Source organism: Carcharodon carcharias, chromosome 17, assembly GCF_017639515.1.
Source record: "Carcharodon carcharias isolate sCarCar2 chromosome 17, sCarCar2.pri, whole genome shotgun sequence".
Classification (NCBI taxonomy): Eukaryota; Metazoa; Chordata; class Chondrichthyes; order Lamniformes; family Lamnidae; genus Carcharodon; species Carcharodon carcharias.
This window is the reverse complement of record NC_054483.1, coordinates 27,424,797-27,443,346: the sequence shown is the minus strand read 5'-3', so window position 1 is coordinate 27,443,346 and position 18,550 is coordinate 27,424,797. Positions and strand designations below refer to the sequence as shown.

Sequence of the window (18,550 nt, the reverse complement as noted above, 5' to 3'; positions counted from 1 at the left end):
CACACCCCTGGGCAGGTTTTCTTACAATCTGGGAGACAACATATGATCCATCTTATTGTAGACACAGCAGCACATTCATGCAGTTTTAAGCACTGCTGTTAAGATCAGACAAGTTTTAAAATTCTGCACAAGGTTTCTGTAAGTCTACTAGTGATTATCCCTGTAAGATAATCATGCTCCTTTGAGCTGAGAGGAGTCCCTTAGCAGCAGTATTAATTTTTCTTTTTCAAATTCACAATTTACAATGTTACAGACAGGAGGGGATTTAATTTCAAACAGCCCTGATTTCTCCTCCCACTGTCCGTAAGCAGGAAGGTGTTTTTGATTTTTGATTTCCCCTTTTAAATGTGGTGACATATTTTCCCCAACCCTCCAATTTTGGAGTGGTACAATCCTCTATTAATAACCCCACGGCAAACTCGAGATAGGGTAAAATCAGAAAGTTAGTTTATTTTCCGCACGTTCAAAACATCGGAAGAGGCTTCGCAACATTCCCTCACCCACTTTTTTTGCATTTGTGCAATAAATGAGGGATAAGGGAAAGAAAGAGGTAGAGGAGCAAGATCACAGAGAAGGTAAGAATTATTGTTTCACATGAGCCCAGAACCCAGAATCACAAGTCCAGTGGTATCCCTTCAGAGGTTAGCAGGCCGAAGCTGATGCAGGGTGATCCACTCTTCCTGTAGCGCTGACTCCCACAATGGGAGAAACATGTAGAGATGTATTAGTCTTGTCATAGGCACTCGGACAGAAGTTCAGGGGTTCCGGTAGATGAGGGCCAGGCAATTTAAACACAGACAGAGCTCTGATTCTGCTGCTGTTCTGTTGATGGAAGATGGCAGATTGCCTTTGTTTAGCTCCACAAGGCAATATTACAGGTTCTAGCAGCTTGGAGTGGGGTGGTCATTTGATAAAACTCCTACTTCTTCACCATGTATATTCCTCTTCTGGATTCTTGACATGCTTAATGTTTGATCCGATAATAAGTTGAACAGATTTCATGGCCCCTTTGCCCTTGCAGACGTATTGTCTCCATTGGCCAGAGCTCTGCCTTAGAAATGTGAAGGGGTCTTGGTGCATTTCTTTGGAATTTGATTTCTGCAGTCACAGGGGGCATTAACACTTCTTAAGAGATAACAAGTGCCTGCTGTTTTCCGAAGTCTAGAAATTCCTTTTGTGTGAGTCACAGCTAACCAGACCTCAGTCAGTGTAAAGCGTTTGTTCAATTTTAAAAAATAATTATTTTCTAAAGTAACCAGGATGATATATAGATATGCATTATGTATTCCTTCTAGGCATGACAATAATCTTAATAACCTAAATTTTTCAGTGTCAGATTTTTCCCCAGTGCGCGAGGATCTCATTAATCAACGTTCTCAACCCCTCCCCTTCACACTGCACAAGAAATTATACAATTCTTGTATCTTTTCCCTTTCTTCCTCTTTTGGAAACCGCTAAAAACTAATTGAAACTAGTACAAAAGCAAAATACTGCAGGTGCTCACCATCATCTTAGCAAGGACAATTAGGGATGAGCAACAAATGCTGGCTTTGCCAGCGACACTCACAACCCATGGAAGAATTTAAAAAAAAATTACTGGAAATCTGAAATAAAAACGGAAAATGCTGGGAACACTCAGCAGGTCACACGGTATTTGTGGAGAGAGAAACACTCTGTTCGCATTTTTTGTTCCTCTACCTGTCCCATTACCAATGCCTTTAACCTTGTACTCTGGAATCTTCTGTCATTTAGCCTCTCCTCTTCTCCATGCTATTACAGACCTTTTTTGTTCAAACTCCTACCTGCACCCTTTCGCTTGCTCAAAGCCTGACATCTCTCACTTTCTCAGTTATGATGAAAGGTCATCGACCTGAAACGTTAACTCCGTTTCTCTCTCCACAGGTACTGCCTGACCTGCTGAGCATTTCCAGCATTTTCTGTTGTTGTTATTATATTTAGAACTAATTGAACATGTGTAGGAAAAGATGATGTGATCTGAATCAACACACAAAGTGCATCCAAGTGAATTTCTCATGACCAGCATATCCTGTAACACTTCAAAAGTTCTTCGTTGTTGCTAAAGCGCTTTGGAACTTCCTGAGGTTGTGAAAGGCGTGATCGAAATATAATCTGAGAACATGAACTGGATAAAGTTGAAATCAGGTGCTTATGACAGGGATGTCCAAGCTGTAAGATAAAATCAAAATACTGCGGATGCTGGAAATCTGAAACAAAAACAAAAATTGTGGGAAAAACTCAGCAGGTCTGACAGCGTCTGTGGAGAGAAAGACAGAGTTTAACATTTCGGGTCCTTATGAGTCCTCATCAGAACTAAAGAGAAGTAAAAATGTGGTGAAATATATACTGTTTAAGAGGGGGTAGGGCAGGTGAAGCTTGATAGAAGGCCAGTGATAGGCGGAGGCAAAGGAGAGATTGTGAAAGATGTCATAAGCAAAAGGTCGAAGGGGCGTTGATGTTGGTACTGGCTAAAGGAGGTGCTATTGGTGACATTAAGAGTAGAAAGCAGAATAGGTAAGTGCCAAATGGCCTAGTGGGGGTGGGGTGGGTTGTGGGGACGGTGATGGGAAAAAAGATCGAAATAGGCTAAAAAGTGGGGATAAAACAATAAATGGAAGTAAGTTTTAAAAATAATTTAAAAAATAGGTGGGGAAAAATGATATTCATATATAAAAATTAAAAAATAAATATTTGAAAAGGGATCAAAAAGGGGTGAGGATGGAGGAGAGAGTTAATGATCTGAAGTTGTTGAACTCAATATTCCCTCCAGAAGGCTGTAAAGTGCCTAGTTGGAAGGTGAGGTGCTGTTCCTCCAGTTTGCGTTGAGCTTCACTGGAACAATGCAGCAGGCCAAGGACGGACATGTGGCCATGAGAGCAGGGTGGAGTGTTGAAAAGGCAAGCGGCAAGGAGGTCTGAGCCATGCTTGCGGACAGACAGAAGATGTTCCGCAAAGCGGTCACCCAGTCTGCATTTGGTCTCTCCAATGTAGAAGAGACTGCATTGGGAGCAGCGCATGTAGTAGACTAAATTGAGGGAAGTGCTGCTTCACTTGAAAGGAGTGTTTGGGTCCTTGGACGGTGAGGAGAGGGGAAGTAAAGGGGCAGGTGTTGCACCTTCTGCGGTTGCCTAGGAAGGTGCCGTGGGAGGGGGTTGAGGAGTATGGGGTGATGGAGGAGTGGACCAGGGTGTCCCGGAGGGAACGATCCCTGCGGAATGCCGCTGGGGTGGTGGGGGGGGCGAAGGGAAGATGTGTTTAGTGGTGGCATCATGCTGGAGTTGGCGGAAATGGCAGAAGATGATCCTTTGAACGCGGAGGCTGGTGGGGTGAAATGTGAGGACAAGGGGGACCCTACCATGGTTCTGGAAGGGAGAGGAAGGTGTGAGGGCAAAGGCACAGGAGATGGGTCGGACACGGCTGAGGGCGCTGTCAACCACCTCAGTGTAACCAAATTGTAGCCATGGGCCACACCCAGCCTGCAAGTTCTGGCAACATGGCCCCACTTGTGTTGGTATCTCTTCACTGATTAAATGTTATGGATCTGGGGTGTTTCAGAGTGTGTTTGCCTCAATAAATCACAACACATAGATCCATTCACACCTGCAGCTTGGGGAACATTGATTTCACCTGCATCTGTGGCCTTCATGGATTGCAGGCCACCAGGTCACAGAGATTGGGTTCGCTTGGATTAACAACTTGTGTCTGCTGCCAGTTTGAAGGACTTGCGTTTGGTTATTACTGGCTTGCCTTTTCTTTCACTTGGCCTAATATCTTCACCGACTCCACCTTCTGCTCCTCATCACTGCACCCCCATTCAGGACGCGACCATACGTCTTTGTTTCAAATTTTGGCCTTTTCGCAGCAACACATTTATTGACTGTTCAGAGCGCAGTGAGAGGTTTGACAGCTGGACAAATGTTATTTGTTCACTCACAAGGGAACACGAGCATTTGCTCCAAACCACACTCCAATACTCCTGTTGATCGTCACAGAGTGGCCGGTACAGAGTGAACATCACAGAGTGAACGTCACAGAGTGATCGTACATAGTGACCGTCACAAAGTGGTCGTACAGAGTGTAAAAGTCGGCAGCTTGGTGTGAGTGGGAATTAGGTCCGGAAGGCGAAAGGGAGTGCTGCTGCTTTTTACCTCCAATGTTTGTACTGGTTCATGTTACAGGTAAATATTTAATGTGCCTTTCACTTAAAACTAAAGCTTAAAACCAAAACTTAAAACGAAAAGACTGAAGACTGTAAACTAATTAATGAAATGAGTAAAATAAGCTTAGATGAGAATGGCAGGACAGTTGGTGTTCTGTAACTGCTGAATGTGGCAGCTTGTGGAGAACATTGTGATCCCAGGCAACCACATCTGCGGCAGCTGTCTACATTTAGAACAACTTCAGTTCAGAGCTGTGGAGCTGAAGTCTGAGATGCAGACACTGTGATAACATCAGGAAGGGAGAGAGTTATGTGGACGCTTTGATCCAGGAAGCAGTCACACATCTTAGGTTAGGTAGCTGTACAGGACTGATTACGAGTGGTAAGGACAAGGCTGTGAGTCAGGCAGGTAAGGGAACCCCAGGTACAGCGCTGGAGGAGCATCAGCTTTTGCCCTTACCCAGTTGTTAGGTGGTTCTTGCTAGCTGTGCATGAGGGCATAGCCTGCAGGATGGATGAGAAAACTGATGGTGGTAAGAGAGGCCACTAGAGCGGGAAGTGAAAGGAACGTGGTCTTTGCAGACAGAAAGAACATGCACCTGTTTCAGCTAAACAAAATGAGGGGCAGCCATTTGCTGGTTCATTCCTCAGGACGATGCCTTGACCAATCAGAGTCAAGCTGCCTGGTTTAACTTTCAAACAGTGCTTGGCAGTTAACTGTCAGTCACCATCAACTGGTGTATTCTCCATGACACTCAGCACACTCTTCTCATATAGTATAAAATGTTGTTTCCTTTATATTTGGTATTCTTGTGAATTGTCCTGATGGGTGAAAAGCTTCAACAAAAAATGCCTCATTTTTCAGCAGTACTCAAGAATGTGGTCATGTTAGTGGACAGTCAGGGGAGTATACAGCCATGAAGGTTGTGTTGCCGTTCTGGTGCCAGGGTTAAAGACCTCTCCTTGTGGCCAGAGAAGAACTTGAGGCAGAAATTTTAGCTCAGGGTGCGAGCTGGAGTCGATCGGATGCAAAATCGCAAGCGATATTTGCGGGCGGGCGCAAAAGTCGGAACCGCGCCTGCCGACAATTAAGAGGCTGATTAAGGTACTTAATGGTGCAATTGTCTCCGATTTTCTGTGGTCCATCCAACCTTACGGTTGGCGGATGAGTGAATCGGTCAGCCGGACTTTGCACTTTTCATGAAACCTCATGCAAGGGCAGGATGAGGTTTCCGTCATTGTATTGAAAGAAAAATAAAAACCTACGGACAGCAGTTTTATCATGTTTTATGTTCAGGTGACTGATTGTGACACTTGCACATTTATTTTTTCCTGATTTTAAAAACTTTATTTCATGCTTTTCATGCCTGCAGCTCCCTGAGGCAGCTCTCTGCCTTCCGGGAGCTTTCTGTCAGCCCTCACCTGCGCCTGCGCCCGCGCTGACGTTAGCTTCTGCCCTCTTCCCGCTCCCACTCCGGCAGCGCTGAGCTTCTCACTGCGCGTTTCATGCTGGCTGGCCATTAACTGGCTGAAATCGTGGCCGGCGGTCCATTCCCTGGCCGATCCCAGGCCCGCCGATCGCGCCTGCCCGCCAGCCTAAAAATTCTGCACTTGGAGTGGGAAGGGAAGGGTCCAGTTGTCATAATCCACATGGGCACAGATTTAAATTAGACACTTATAGCCACCGAATTCAAAAAGCCAATAATCTGCAGATTACTACCAGAGCCTTGCATGGCTGCTGTTAGGCTGAACAGATCCAAAAGTTGAACGTGTGGCACACAGATTGGTATGGCAGACAGGGGCTTTAATTCATGGAGCGCTGGCATCAAGACTGGGGAAAGACAGAGCTGTTCCACTGCGACAGACCCCTCTTAGATAGGGCTGGAATCACTGCGCTAGTGAATAGCGCACCTAGGGCCACAGAAAAGGCTTCAAACGATAAATGATTGGGGGGGGCAGATGGTTGGGAATCAAGTAAAGGGGAAATTTGTAGAGATAAAAGTCAAGGCCACAGAGCAGTGCAGCGTTTTGGGGAATTTAGATTAAATAGAACAACTCTAGATGAATAAATGAGGAATATTGAAAGAAATATTTCGTGATTGTCAATAAATCTGCAAACCATTGAGAAGTAAAAGCTCCACTGGAAACGTGATCAATGCATGTCTAATTGAAGAGGTTAAGGATAGCATTAGGTTAAACAAAGAGGTAAATAATATTACCAAGGAAAGTTGATGAGTATATTCAAGACTGAGATCGATAGATTTTAAAACTCCAAGGGAATCGAGGGATATGGGGATTGGATTGGAAAGTGGAATTGATGTCAAAGATCAGCCATGATCTTATCAAATGGTGGCACAGACTTGAGGGACCAAATGGCCTACTCCTGTTTCTTCTATTTGAAAGCTGACCCAATTGGGAGCTTGATGTGTTGGTAACCATTGGAAAATATACCTCCTGGCCCTATATTATCACAGCTCAATACCTGGAGTGAGTGGGTTGTCTCATGAGGAAAGGTTGGATAGGCTAGGCTTGTATCCGCTGGAGTTTAGAAGAGTAAGAGGCGATTTAATTGAAACATTAAAGATCCTGAGGGTCTGGACAGGACGTACATAGAAAGGATTCCTCTTAAGGGAGAATCCTGATCTACGGGTCATTGTTTAAAAATAAGGAGTTGTGCACTTAAGACAGAGATGAGAATTTTTTTTTCTCTCAGAGGGTCGTGAGTCTTTGGAATTCTCTTCCTCAAAAGGTGCTGGAAGCAGAGCCTTTGAGTATTTTTAAGGCAGAGTTAGGTAGATTCTTGATAAACAAGGGGGTGAAAGGTTAATAGGGGTAGACGGGAACATGGAGTTGAGGTTACAGTCAGATCAGCCATCATCTTATTGTCTGGCAGAGCAAGTTCGAGGGGCCAAGTGGCCTACTTCTGCTCCTAATTCATATGTTTGTATGCTCGATAACTTCCCCACTCAGCAATCCGGTCACCATGAATAAAATCCCAAAGGCCTTTGAGAGGTGATCAAGCTGCAGGGATTTAGTGATTTGGGAGGATCTGACTACTTTCAAATGAGTACGTTTGTGGCATTCGAACTCTTATTCCACTCTTCTCTCTGGCAGCACTGCAAGTGGCGTTTGGCTCGTTGTATCGAGACGATGTCTTAATCCATCCCAGTCGGGTGGTGACAATTCTGGCAGCAGCCTGCATGCTTCAACTGGTAAGCCTCGAAACAGAACAGGAAACACTTGGTGATAAGCTATCACTTGAACCCCTTCCCCTAACACACCCCATCATGTGTGCTTGGAAAGAGCTGTCAAAATTCCTGCAACTTACAGTTGGTCTTCAGCAGAAAATGACTGGCATTTTCCTCACTTGATTGATAAGCCCTCGCCTTACTGTTTGAAAGGACAGACTGTTGCAATTGTCTCGCCTCCCTATCTCTCTAACCCCCTCCATCCCCGCAACCCTCTGAGATCTCTGTACTCCTGATTCTAACCTCTTGAGCATCACCATTTTAACCGCTCTGCCGTTGCTGGCCATGCCTTCAGTTGTCTGGGCCTCGAGCTCTGAAATTTCCTCCAAAAACCTCTCTTCCTCTCTACCTCGCTTTCCTCCTTTAATCATCATCATCATCATGTGTGCCTTGCCTGAAGGAAGGCCCTTGGCTCTGATGAGTCTTTCCATGCGTCTCTCTATCCTATGCCAGTCTTTTAATTTCCCAATAGCTTCCTTCAGCTTTCAAGACATCCAACATTGATATTCTCTTCCATCCTCTTGTTCCATAACATCTCTTACGGGTCTGTTTCTTCTTAAGCTGTGCCCTACCCAAACTCTCTGTTCCTCATTACGTTCAGCACGTTCATTCACTCTCCTCAGCACTTCGCCATTCATTACGTTTTCTGTCCAGCTGAATCTTTCCATTCTCCTCCAGACCCATGTTTCAAAGCTATTTTGCAAGTTGGCCTGCTCTTTCTGTAAGGTCCAAGTCTCACCTCCATGGAACACTCCAAATCAACCTCTTTACAAGTTGCTTCTTGAGTTGTTTCTTCAGCTTTCCGGTTAGTAACAGTCTCTTGTTACCAAATGTAGCCTTTCCCATTGCTCTCCTTGTTCTTGTTTTATTGTTGTATCTTCCATCTGCAGATGTGATGTTTCCTAAAATACCTGAATTCTCCCTGTTCTAGTTCTCTTCCTTCGATGAATAGATGAATATTTCTAGGTTATTCTGAGATACGCATCACTTTGAGTTTTCCAATGCTCACTCCCATGCCAAAGAAATATTCATACCGGCTGGATCACCACGTGACTGGGGAAGCTAATGAGCATGCGAACACATGAATTAGGAGCAGGAGTAGGCCACTCGGTCCCTCGAGCCTGCTCTGCCATGCTAATCTGATTGTAACCTCAACTCCACATTCCTGCCTACCGCAATTGTAACAAGCACAGAAGAAAGGTCACAAGAACGAGGAGAAAGACGCAAACCAGCAGGCATGAACTTCGGAATGAAAATGAACATTGGCAAAACCAAAGTGATGCATATCTCAAAATCCACCTTGAAGACACTCCTTAAAGCCTACCTCTTTTAACAAAGCTTTTGATCATCTGACCTAATATCTCCTTATGTGGCTCCATGCCCTAATTAGTTTTAAAATGCTCATGTGAAGCACTTTCACATATTCTATTACTTTGAAGGTGCTATATAAATACAAGTTATTGTTGCTCCATTAGGAACAATTGATGGTAATTATACATTTAAATATAGTTAGTTTAGTCTTCAGATCTGGTTAATGTTTTGAGCGCTGGTCTTGCGGGTTAGTGGCTGTGTTGCTGAAGATGGCGTGCAAAGAACAGAAAATGCTGGGAATATTCAGCAGGTCAGGCTGCACTGGAGGAGAGTGAAAAGGAGATGAGGTTTCAGGTCAGTGCCCCTATGATGAGAGCTCTCCACATGTACATTGACATTCAGCATACTGGAGTGCCATTTTGCGAGGTTGCTTTGGGCTTTTCCTGATGTTGATGGCACAAACTCAACAGTCCCACTGGGGATACGCTGCAAGCAGAGGTTAGACACTTTCCGAGTGCTACAGCTAGCCCGAGTGAGTCTTCCTCACTGGTGGCCCATGTGGGCAATCATGATCAGGTACCGAGTCACTCTGGCAAAAGTTTGGGATCACATTTCACACTGAACACAGCAAAATGTCCCAAAGTGCTCAACAAAAGCCCTATCAAGCAAAATATTTCTGATACTCAAACACATAAGGAGAGATTAGGAAAGGTGAACAAAAGTTTGGTCACAGAGGTAGGTTTTCAAGAGCATCTTGAAGGAGGAGAGAGAGGGGTAGGGAGGGAATTCCAAAGCTTGGGCCTCAGGCAGATGAAAGCCAGACAGCCAATGGTGGAGCGATTAAAATCAGGGATGCACAAAGAGACCAGAACTGGAGGAGCGCAGGAATTTTGGAAAATTGTGAGACTGCAGGAGGTTACAGTGAAAAGGAGAGGGGAGGCTGTGGAGGAATTTAAAAACACCAATGGGATTTTCGCACTGAGGTGCTGTCGGACCAGGAGCTGGTGTAGGTTAGTGAGTGCACCCACTGCTGCCTGTGCTGATCCCAGGTTGCGTCAGTGAGTTTTGGAAGACCCTTGCCTTTTTCTTCTCCTCTTTGGCAGGAAAGCTTTTATATTTCACTTTTTCCGGATACCACCCTTTGGCCTCCCTCGCTCGAGGATGCAGTTGGTTGATAGGTTGCCCCTCCACAGGCCCCCAGTGCATCACCAGTAAGAACTGATTATATGTGAGAATCTAAGCAGGTATGTGCAGTCAGTTTATTCAGCCAGTATAACAAAATAGTTTGACAGTGTGAAGATCAAGTTCAGGTCAGAGGTCCACCAGGAATTTTCTTGTTGATCAACAACAGGTAACGGTTAAGACCAGAACAAGAGATTCTTCAAGTAATAGCTGGACATGTCACTGAAGAAGCAGGTCAAACAGAACATACACTGCTCTCTATCCAAATTCATCTTTATCAGGAAAGATTTAACAGGTGGAGGTTTTCTTATCTGGAGAGGACAATGGAGATCTTTAAATTTATGAAGTATTGCGATGGGATAGATGTTTCCCAAAGTAGGGGTCATCAATATAAGATAGTCACTAATAAATCCAATCGGGAATTCAGGAGATGTTTCTTTGCCCAGAGAGTGGCGAGGTGAATAGCATAGATGCATTTCAGGAGAAGTTTGCAAAGTATATGTGGGAGGAAGGAAGAGAGGCTAATGATGGCAGGGTTAGCTGAGTTTAGATGAGAAGAGGCTCATGTGGAGCATACATACCATGATAGATCAGTTGAGCTGAATGGCATGTGGCAGGAAGTTGTATCCTGAGGGGATGGTCCCCAACTGTTGGGGCTGGGGGGGTGCGTGGAAGCTCAGTGATTGGAGTTCTTTCGAGGGTGAAGAGGATTGACCACAATTGACTGGAGGGAGAGAGGCCAGTGATGGCAGCACAACAAAGCGAGACACCGCAGCTGCCAGGGCTAGATTTCCAATCACAGAAGGTGGGGAGGGGAGCATTCCTGCTCCTCTTGGCGCACAAGGAGCGTTGCAAGAGGCACTTAGCGTGTGGAGCTGGTCTACAATTTCACAGCAGGAGCCCAATTCAGGAATTGAAGTGTCCTGCCTTTCCAAAGCAGGAGGTTAGGACATCCTGAAACTGGTAACAGGTATATACGCAGCAGATTCAGACCATGCTTCCTGTTTTAATGATTCACCCTGCATTGGCCCTCTCCTGCTCATGGTCGTGGGGCATGTGTGTCTGCAGGTGTTTCCCAGCAGTAGGAACCACACGAGCTGCTGTGAAGCGGAATCCCTGCTGAGTTCAGAACTTCCCGCAGGCCCTGAATGAAGTTAGCTGGCACCCGAGTGGGTTCCGCTCGGTATCAGCAACGTCAGTGCTGATGTTTGGCTTGGGTAGCTGCCCTTTCATCTGCGTGCTGCAACACTGGGCATAGCGCAGATCAATTTCAAATTTTCAGCAAGAAAAATGAGTTTGCCTGAGCTGCATTAACCAGTGTCAGCTTGATTCACTGTGAGTCAGTGTAACAGGGAAAGAAAAATTGTAGAGGAGTGTTTTGTGTGGGTGGATGTGCAGCGTGTTATAAATTTATAGCTGCTCTTGGAGCATCAGTTTGATTTTCTGGAAGTCATGACAAACCGGGGCGAGCACACCATCACAAGTGCAGGCGTTCATGAGTAACATGTGACCTGGTATGAATTCCTGATGGCTTTTCAGTGTGCTTGGAGGCTAATGCAGACATACCTGTTCCAGGTGAGGACTCTCCTCTGCCAGGTCAGGGTGGCAATGAGGTGTTACAGGGGCAAAGAAGGGAGTCAGCAGTGGCCTCCACGTACTTCACATCACAAATTGCATCCAATCATAAGCTAAGCGAAAGACAAAGAATGATAGCACACGAGGGAATCCATTCAGCCCATTGTACCTGTGCTGGCTCTTTGGAAGAGCTATCAAATTAGTCCCAATCTTGTGCTCTTCCCCCAAAACCCTGGACATTTTTTCCCCATCAGCGATTGATCCAGTTTCCTTTGAAAAGTTATGAGTGAGCCTGATTCCACTGCCCTTTCAGGTGACAGAAGACAAATTCGCAACATCATGGAAGACAAGATTTTTAAGTTATTTAAAGGTTACATCACTGCTAAAAGCTTTGAAAGCAAATTTGTGTATGCATTCTGGCGAGAAGACTCCTTTCAGTTCGGGCCCTCCAGTCATGTTCTGCCTGCAGGCACCCAAGAGTACCTTTCCTCACCATCTCTTTCTCCCTGTTTGATTCCTGAAGGACGCTTTGATTCAGCAATGTGGAGAGATCATGAAGGAGACCATCAGTTCCAAATCTGTCTGCAGCTTCTATACAGCAGCTGGAACTTACGGACTGGACTCAGTAAAGCAAAAGTAAGTTCTGGAACAGATTCTGACTTTTGTGCTGCTCTTTGGTCACACTGCTTCCATTCTTTTATTCATTATTGCCCCACTGTCCCTGTGGCACAGTGCACTGGCAACCTGACTAATTGTCCTTTCCTTGTTATTGCCTGCCAAGACAGAAATATTAACTGCAGCAGTTGAAAGTCTAATGTTTATTGAAAATTGCTTATTGATTTTCTTCTTAATTCCAGGTGTCTTGAGTGGCTTTTAAACAACCTGATGACGCATCAAAGCGTGGAGCTGCTGAAAGATCTGAGGTAATTCATCATCGCTTCAACCGTTCAAACTTTATTTTGATTGCTTCTTCATCTCTTGGGACATGTGAGTGAAATGTTGTTTGTTAGGGGAGAATTCAACATGTAAGTGGTGACATAATTATTCAAATGCGTTCACAAAGATCAGACCATTCAGCTCACTGTTCCAAAGAAACCTGCAGTATCGCACAGTCTGTTGAATGACTCCAGAGTTTTAGCTGCCACTATTTTTAACCCTTTAGCCATTCCAGGTAACAATCACCCATTGAGCGAAAACACTGTTCCTAGCATCACTCCCGAACTTGCTCTGTGCCAACTCAGAGAAAGCAAAGGAAGGACTCACCTTTGTGTGTAGCATCTTTCACAACCTCAGGAAGTCCCAAGCCCTTTAAGCCAACAAAGTACTTGTTGAAGTGTCATCACTGCTGTGATGTGGAAACGCAACAGTTACACTTGAGGAAGGAGGTCAAGGCTGGAGAAGGCTCAGAGAAGATTGACTAGAATGGTCCCAGGTATGAGGGATTTCAGTCAATGTGGAGGGACTGGAGAAGCTGGGGTTGTTCTCCTTAGAGCAGAGAAGGTTAAGAGGAGATTTAATAGAGATGTTCAAAGCCATGAAGGTTTTTGATAGAGTGGTTGGGAGAGGCTGTTTCCACTGTCAGCTAGGTCGGTAACCATTAGATAGGAGTTTAAGGTAAAGGGCCAAAAATCCAAAGGGAGAGATGAGTTGAATTTCCTTTACCCTGAGAGGAGTTGTGATTTGGAATGTGCTTCTTTAAAGGGGCGGTGGATTCAAGGGGAACTTGTTCAAAAAACGGATAAACCCGTTGATGGAGAATAATTTGGGGAAAGAGCAGTTGGGAGTGGGGTTAATTGGAAAGCACATTCAAAGAGATGACAAAGGTATGATGGGCTGAATGGCCAGCGCGATTCTAAGTCTGATATATAGTTCAACATTGGAGGCAGATGGACTAAAAGGTCCTCTGTTTAGTTACTGGTGACTGCTTGTCCATCAGACTTTGTAATTCTAACTAACTGACTGCTGCTCGTCACAGTCCTACCCATGAATACTTAGAGCAGAGATCCAGAGGCATGCTTTTCACTGCTATTCACAGCTGTTGCCAAGATGACAGGTACCAGAAGAACTGATCATCCTCTTGCACGCACCTCCAGCTTCAGCTTTGTGTTCAGTCACTGTAGTTCTTGTCCAATTGAGCACATTAATGGGATTCTGCTGTAGTTACCCTGTGCTTGCAGCATAACTGGTGAGTCTGTTGTTGATGCTGCTGTTGGTGTGTCATTCAGCTGAGACACTGATATCTTTTTTTTCACCTATCCAGCACAGGTCTGATGGAGAAGTTGATCAGCTCTCCAGACTTGTTTGTGATGCAGGTGGAGATGGACGTGTACACTGCACTAAAAAAGGTAGGTGTGCAACAACAAGTTGCATTTATATAGCACCTTTACTTTTGTGAAGGTGCCTCATGGCACATTCACAGGAGCGTAATCAAAAGCAACGTGACACCAGGCCACATCGCAAGAGATTAAGGCAGATGACCAAAAAGCTTGGTCAGGTAGGTTTGAAGAATGTGTTAAAGAAGGAGAGATAAATTGCGAGATTTAAGGAGGAGATTCCAGAGCTCAGGGCCCAGGCAGTTGAAGGCATGGCCGCCAGTGCTGGATGAATAGGGACATAGGAGCAGGAGGAGGCCATTCAGCACATTGAGACTGCTCCACCATTCAATAAGATCACGGCTGATCGCCAAATCAACATCACTTTCCCGCACTATCCCCATATCCTTTGATGTCGTCAGTATCCAGAAATCTATCAATTTCCGTCTTGAACATGCTCAATGATTGAGCTTCCGCAGCCCTCTGGGGTAGAGAACTCCAAAGATTCACCACCCTCGTGAGCAAAGAAATTCCTCCTCATCTCAGTCCTAAATGGCCTGCCCCTTATTCTGAGCCTGTGTCCTCTGGTTCGAGACTCAGCAGTCGAGGAAATACCCGATCCACACTTACCCTGCCAGGCCCTGTAAGAATTTTGTAAGTTTGAATAGAAATCAAGGATGGCCACGATTCCACAATGAGAGGAACACAGAGATTTGAGAGTGTTATGGAGCTGGAGGAGATTACACAGATAGGGGTGAGGCCGTGGACAGATTGGAAAACAAGAATAAGAGTTCTTTAGCCGAGGCTGAACTGGGAGCCAGTGTAGATCAAGAGAATCAGGGTGATTCAGTGTGGGTCAAAGGGCCAACAGTAAAGTTTTCGATATACATTAACATTACATGTGGTGATGCCAGCATAAACCCGAGATTGCTGGCTGCCACAAATCATTAGAATCACAGTGCAGAAGAGGCCCTTCAGCCCATCGAGTCTGAACCGACACATGAGAAACACCTGACCTTCCTACCTAATCCCATTTACTAGCACTTGACCGATCACCTTTAACACGTTGGTCTTACAGTATCCATCTGAAATTCCGAAGAAGAATCAAAATGGACTCGAAACATTTAACTCTGTTTCTCTCTGCACAGATGCTGCCAGACCTGCTGAGTTTTTCCAGCACTTTTGTTTTACTTCCAGACCCCCAGCAGCTGCCGTATTTTGCTTTTGGGCCAGTGCGATATATTTGATCAGATGGACCCTGCCTGGGTGGCTGCTACAAGCCCCTGTATGTAACCAAGGGAAGACAATCGCACTGGGATTGAGTCATTCGAATTCTCCTGTGGCAGGATGACAATGACAATCTAAGGCTGAAAATTGTACCCGAATTCTCAGCCTGGGTGTTCACCCAGCTGCTTGGCGAGTTGCACGTGATGGGTGAGAGGGATCAATGTTATCGAGTTGTTTAGGTCAGTATTTCTCAAGCTTTTCTGTGTGCGAGACCCTTCCCCACACCAAATGTTGATACCCTCCAGAAATATTAATTCTGGAAACTTATCGGAAAATATTAACAGACTGCCAATGCTCCAGCTTGGTCTCATCGACACCAGGATAGGGTATTGAATAAGCAAAGGTAGATACTTGTCATGTTTCACTTGTTTATTCTCTTGTCTTTCATTTCACTGACATTTCCAGGTTTCAAACCAGTGCAACACTGTGAGAACCAACTTCTGCTTTGCTGTCTACTGCTTTCAAGTTGCATTACCTGAAGCGTAAACCATTTTAAAAGTTCAGTACTCCACAGTGCATGTTTTACCATTGTAATTACAGTGAGGGTACAGTCAGTGTGTGGAGAGAACTTGCTGGATCAGTCCCCCTGTGTCCCAGACAGCGTTTGAGTTGAATGCTTTCCTTTTGCAGTGGATGTTCCTTCAACTAGTGCCCTCCTGGAACGGTCCTTTGAAGCAGTTGTTAACTGATGCAGATGCCTGGTTCTCCAAACGTAGGAAAGGTGAGTGCTGTCTCCTCTCTGCTGGGCTTGCTTCTCTGGATGTGCGGCTGATGACGATTGCGAGGTAAGTACGCAGTGACGTTGCGGAGCGCTCGCAAGGGACGCCTGCTGGACTTCAGGGTTGAGGCATGTTGGGTGAGGGAGGGGGGACAAAGGCTGTTGGCGTGTTCATGCACTTTGCTGGTGCAATGTAACATACACACTGACCCCAGAATGGATTTGTTTCTCGTGTCTCACCCCCAGATTGTCTTTAGTCTGTCAGTGGTTATCCTCATGTCTCTTTCGTCCCCATGAAGGATAAGTAAGCAGCAGTCCTGAACCAGCGCACTGTCGAGTTTCTGGGGTCTTGCAGGAAGCCTGTGGATCTGCCATTTCCTCAGGGCAGCTGTTTGAGGGTTTAGCCACTCTGAACACACCATCTGCTTTTACTGTGTGGGATACATTTATGTAAACCTGACTTTCTGATGGCTGAAACAATTACTTGTCCATTGTGTAATGAATAATGTGTAAAAGCTGTCAGAGTCAGTACATTGCAGTCAATTCACTTTGCCCGTTTTCATTCGCATCTAAATTTGTAATGTCTGTGCACCTTACTCCTCCATTCATTAGACTGTTTCCCATTATGTCTCAACTCACTAGGTTTGATTAACAATCTTCTTCACTTTACCTCACCTCCCAGTAAAGGAACAGAGGCTTGTACCAGAATCTTCCCAAGGGCAGATGTTAAGGAAGGTTCACCCCGGTCAGAAAAAACAATTAATTTTGTCTTTTCTGAAATAGTGTCTCATGGCACCATTAAACAATTATTTGATCAGTGGCAGACTCTCCTTGGGCTGAATGGTCTGTGCCCGCTGGCGTCGGGCGTGCTCGGCGGAGTGCTCGGGACAATGTGGCGAGAAGGCCAGGAATCAGTTTCACGGTATCATGCAACCAGTTTGCGATCATTCGCTCAGCCCGTTGATGGTGGGCCGCGTTTCCCACCATCGAACGTCGGGAACCTCATTGTAATATGTCAGCATATCATTATAAGGCTAGCCCACCGGAGTCATTACTCCCCCCCTGCCTCCTTGCTGGATCGTCTGCCCACATCACGATGACCTGTTTCACAACAGTATGTAAAAGATGTGCACTTGGCGGGCTGCACTTATAGGCGAACTCGGAGGTGAGTGCACAGTGATGTTGCGGAGCGCTCGCAAGGGACGCCTGTTGGACTTCAAGGTTGAGATGAGTTGGGTGGGGGAGGGGGCAAAGGCTGCCCTGCGATTGAAGATAGGACACAAGGACGTGGGGGGGTGGGTGGGCAAGGGAAGGGGCCACACATTAGGGACACCTTTTATAAAGTGACCATTCCTCCGCAGCTGAGACAGTTCAGGTACAGCCACATTGATTGGAGTTAGGTCTCTAGCTTATCTGCCCACTCGAGCAACGCAGAGACATCAAGGTGCCACCAAGTACCCCAGAACCTTTCACCCCTCAGGCACAGACTGCAAACTAATGAGCATTTTAGTGGACTGCAGAACAGTTTGGACGACTGGGCACGTTGTACAATCTCCTTGCTAAAGCTGGCCGTGGAGCAGTCACTGGTGGAGGCGCTCACAGCCCCTTGCAATGTCTGCCCCTTGGTTCAAGCTAACAGTGCAGCTTTGCAGTGTGGGTTAGGAGAATGCCTGTGTCTGAGCTGGGAGCACAGCATGCAGCCCAATGGGCAAAGCTGCCGCTAATCGGTTGGGTGGAGTTGGGCGGAGGAAGGTAGGGTTTTGGGCAGCCACTCAGCGCACTAATCTCTGGCCATCCGAGTGGTGGCCAGCACTCTCTGGGACGTGTTAAGGGACCTTCAGACTTAACCAAGAGAGTTTCTTAGTACACCCTTGCCAACCCACATGTCTCTCTTCCATCCTGCAGGAGGGGTACATCAGGATCATGGAGCCTAGTGAACTAGCTGTATGCCTCATGACATACAGAGAGTGAAGACGACAGAGAAGAGAGCGACTGGGGCATCCGGCTGCGCAGAGGGAGGAGCAGCACCCTCTGGAAGAAGTGGCATCCGGGGCTCTCCCACACGCTGAAGAGCCACAGCGAGCTGTTGCTGGTTGGTGCCTAGCTAGACCCAGGGTATATAGACACTGCCTTTCATTCGTGCAGATGACCAAGAACCAGTGTTGCTGAAGACTGCGCATGTCTAGGGAGCTGTTCGGTCACATCTGCCAGCTACTACAGGATTTGGTGCCGCATGGACACGGAGGACATCCACTGCCTATGTCCATGAAATTGACAGCAGCACTCAATTTCTACGCCAGTGGCTCCTTTCGGGACTCCACAGGTGACTTCTGTGGGATATCACAAGCCTCCACCCACAAATGCACCCATGAGGTCAGGGATGCCATCTTTGCGAGGGCACACAAGTTTGTGCATTTTTCCCAGGACCAGGAGAGCCAGGATGCAAGAGAGATTAGATTTGCCCAGATCTTGGGTTTCTCACAGGTTCAGGGTGCCATCGACTGCACTCACATGGCACTCAGATCTCCATCGCAACATGTGGTCAACTATGTCAACTGTTATGGCACAGCCAATGGTAAATGCTGAGTTGTTCAAATCCCAAAGAGAAAGTTGAAACAACTGGCACAATTGTTTTGCAATTTGTATAAATTTCAAGATGCCTGCCTTGAATTCAGTAGTAAAAAGACCACCAAGCCTTATAGGTTTTTACAAAACTAGATTAAACGTTTATTAATAAGAG

The 18,550-nt window shown here is 46.0% G+C and overlaps 1 protein-coding gene across 1 annotated transcript in view; it reads left to right on the top strand.

The window, feature by feature from the left end:
* Positions 1-18,550, top strand: part of gmcl1 (germ cell-less, spermatogenesis associated) — a 73,970-nt gene that overhangs the window by 23,683 nt on the left and 31,737 nt on the right. The window contains exons 4-8 of the mRNA XM_041209001.1: positions 7,292-7,389; positions 12,017-12,129; positions 12,351-12,416; positions 13,754-13,838; positions 15,723-15,813. Of these exons, the coding sequence (XP_041064935.1) occupies positions 7,292-7,389; positions 12,017-12,129; positions 12,351-12,416; positions 13,754-13,838; positions 15,723-15,813 (453 nt within the window). The remainder of the gene's footprint in view (positions 1-7,291; positions 7,390-12,016; positions 12,130-12,350; positions 12,417-13,753; positions 13,839-15,722; positions 15,814-18,550) is intronic.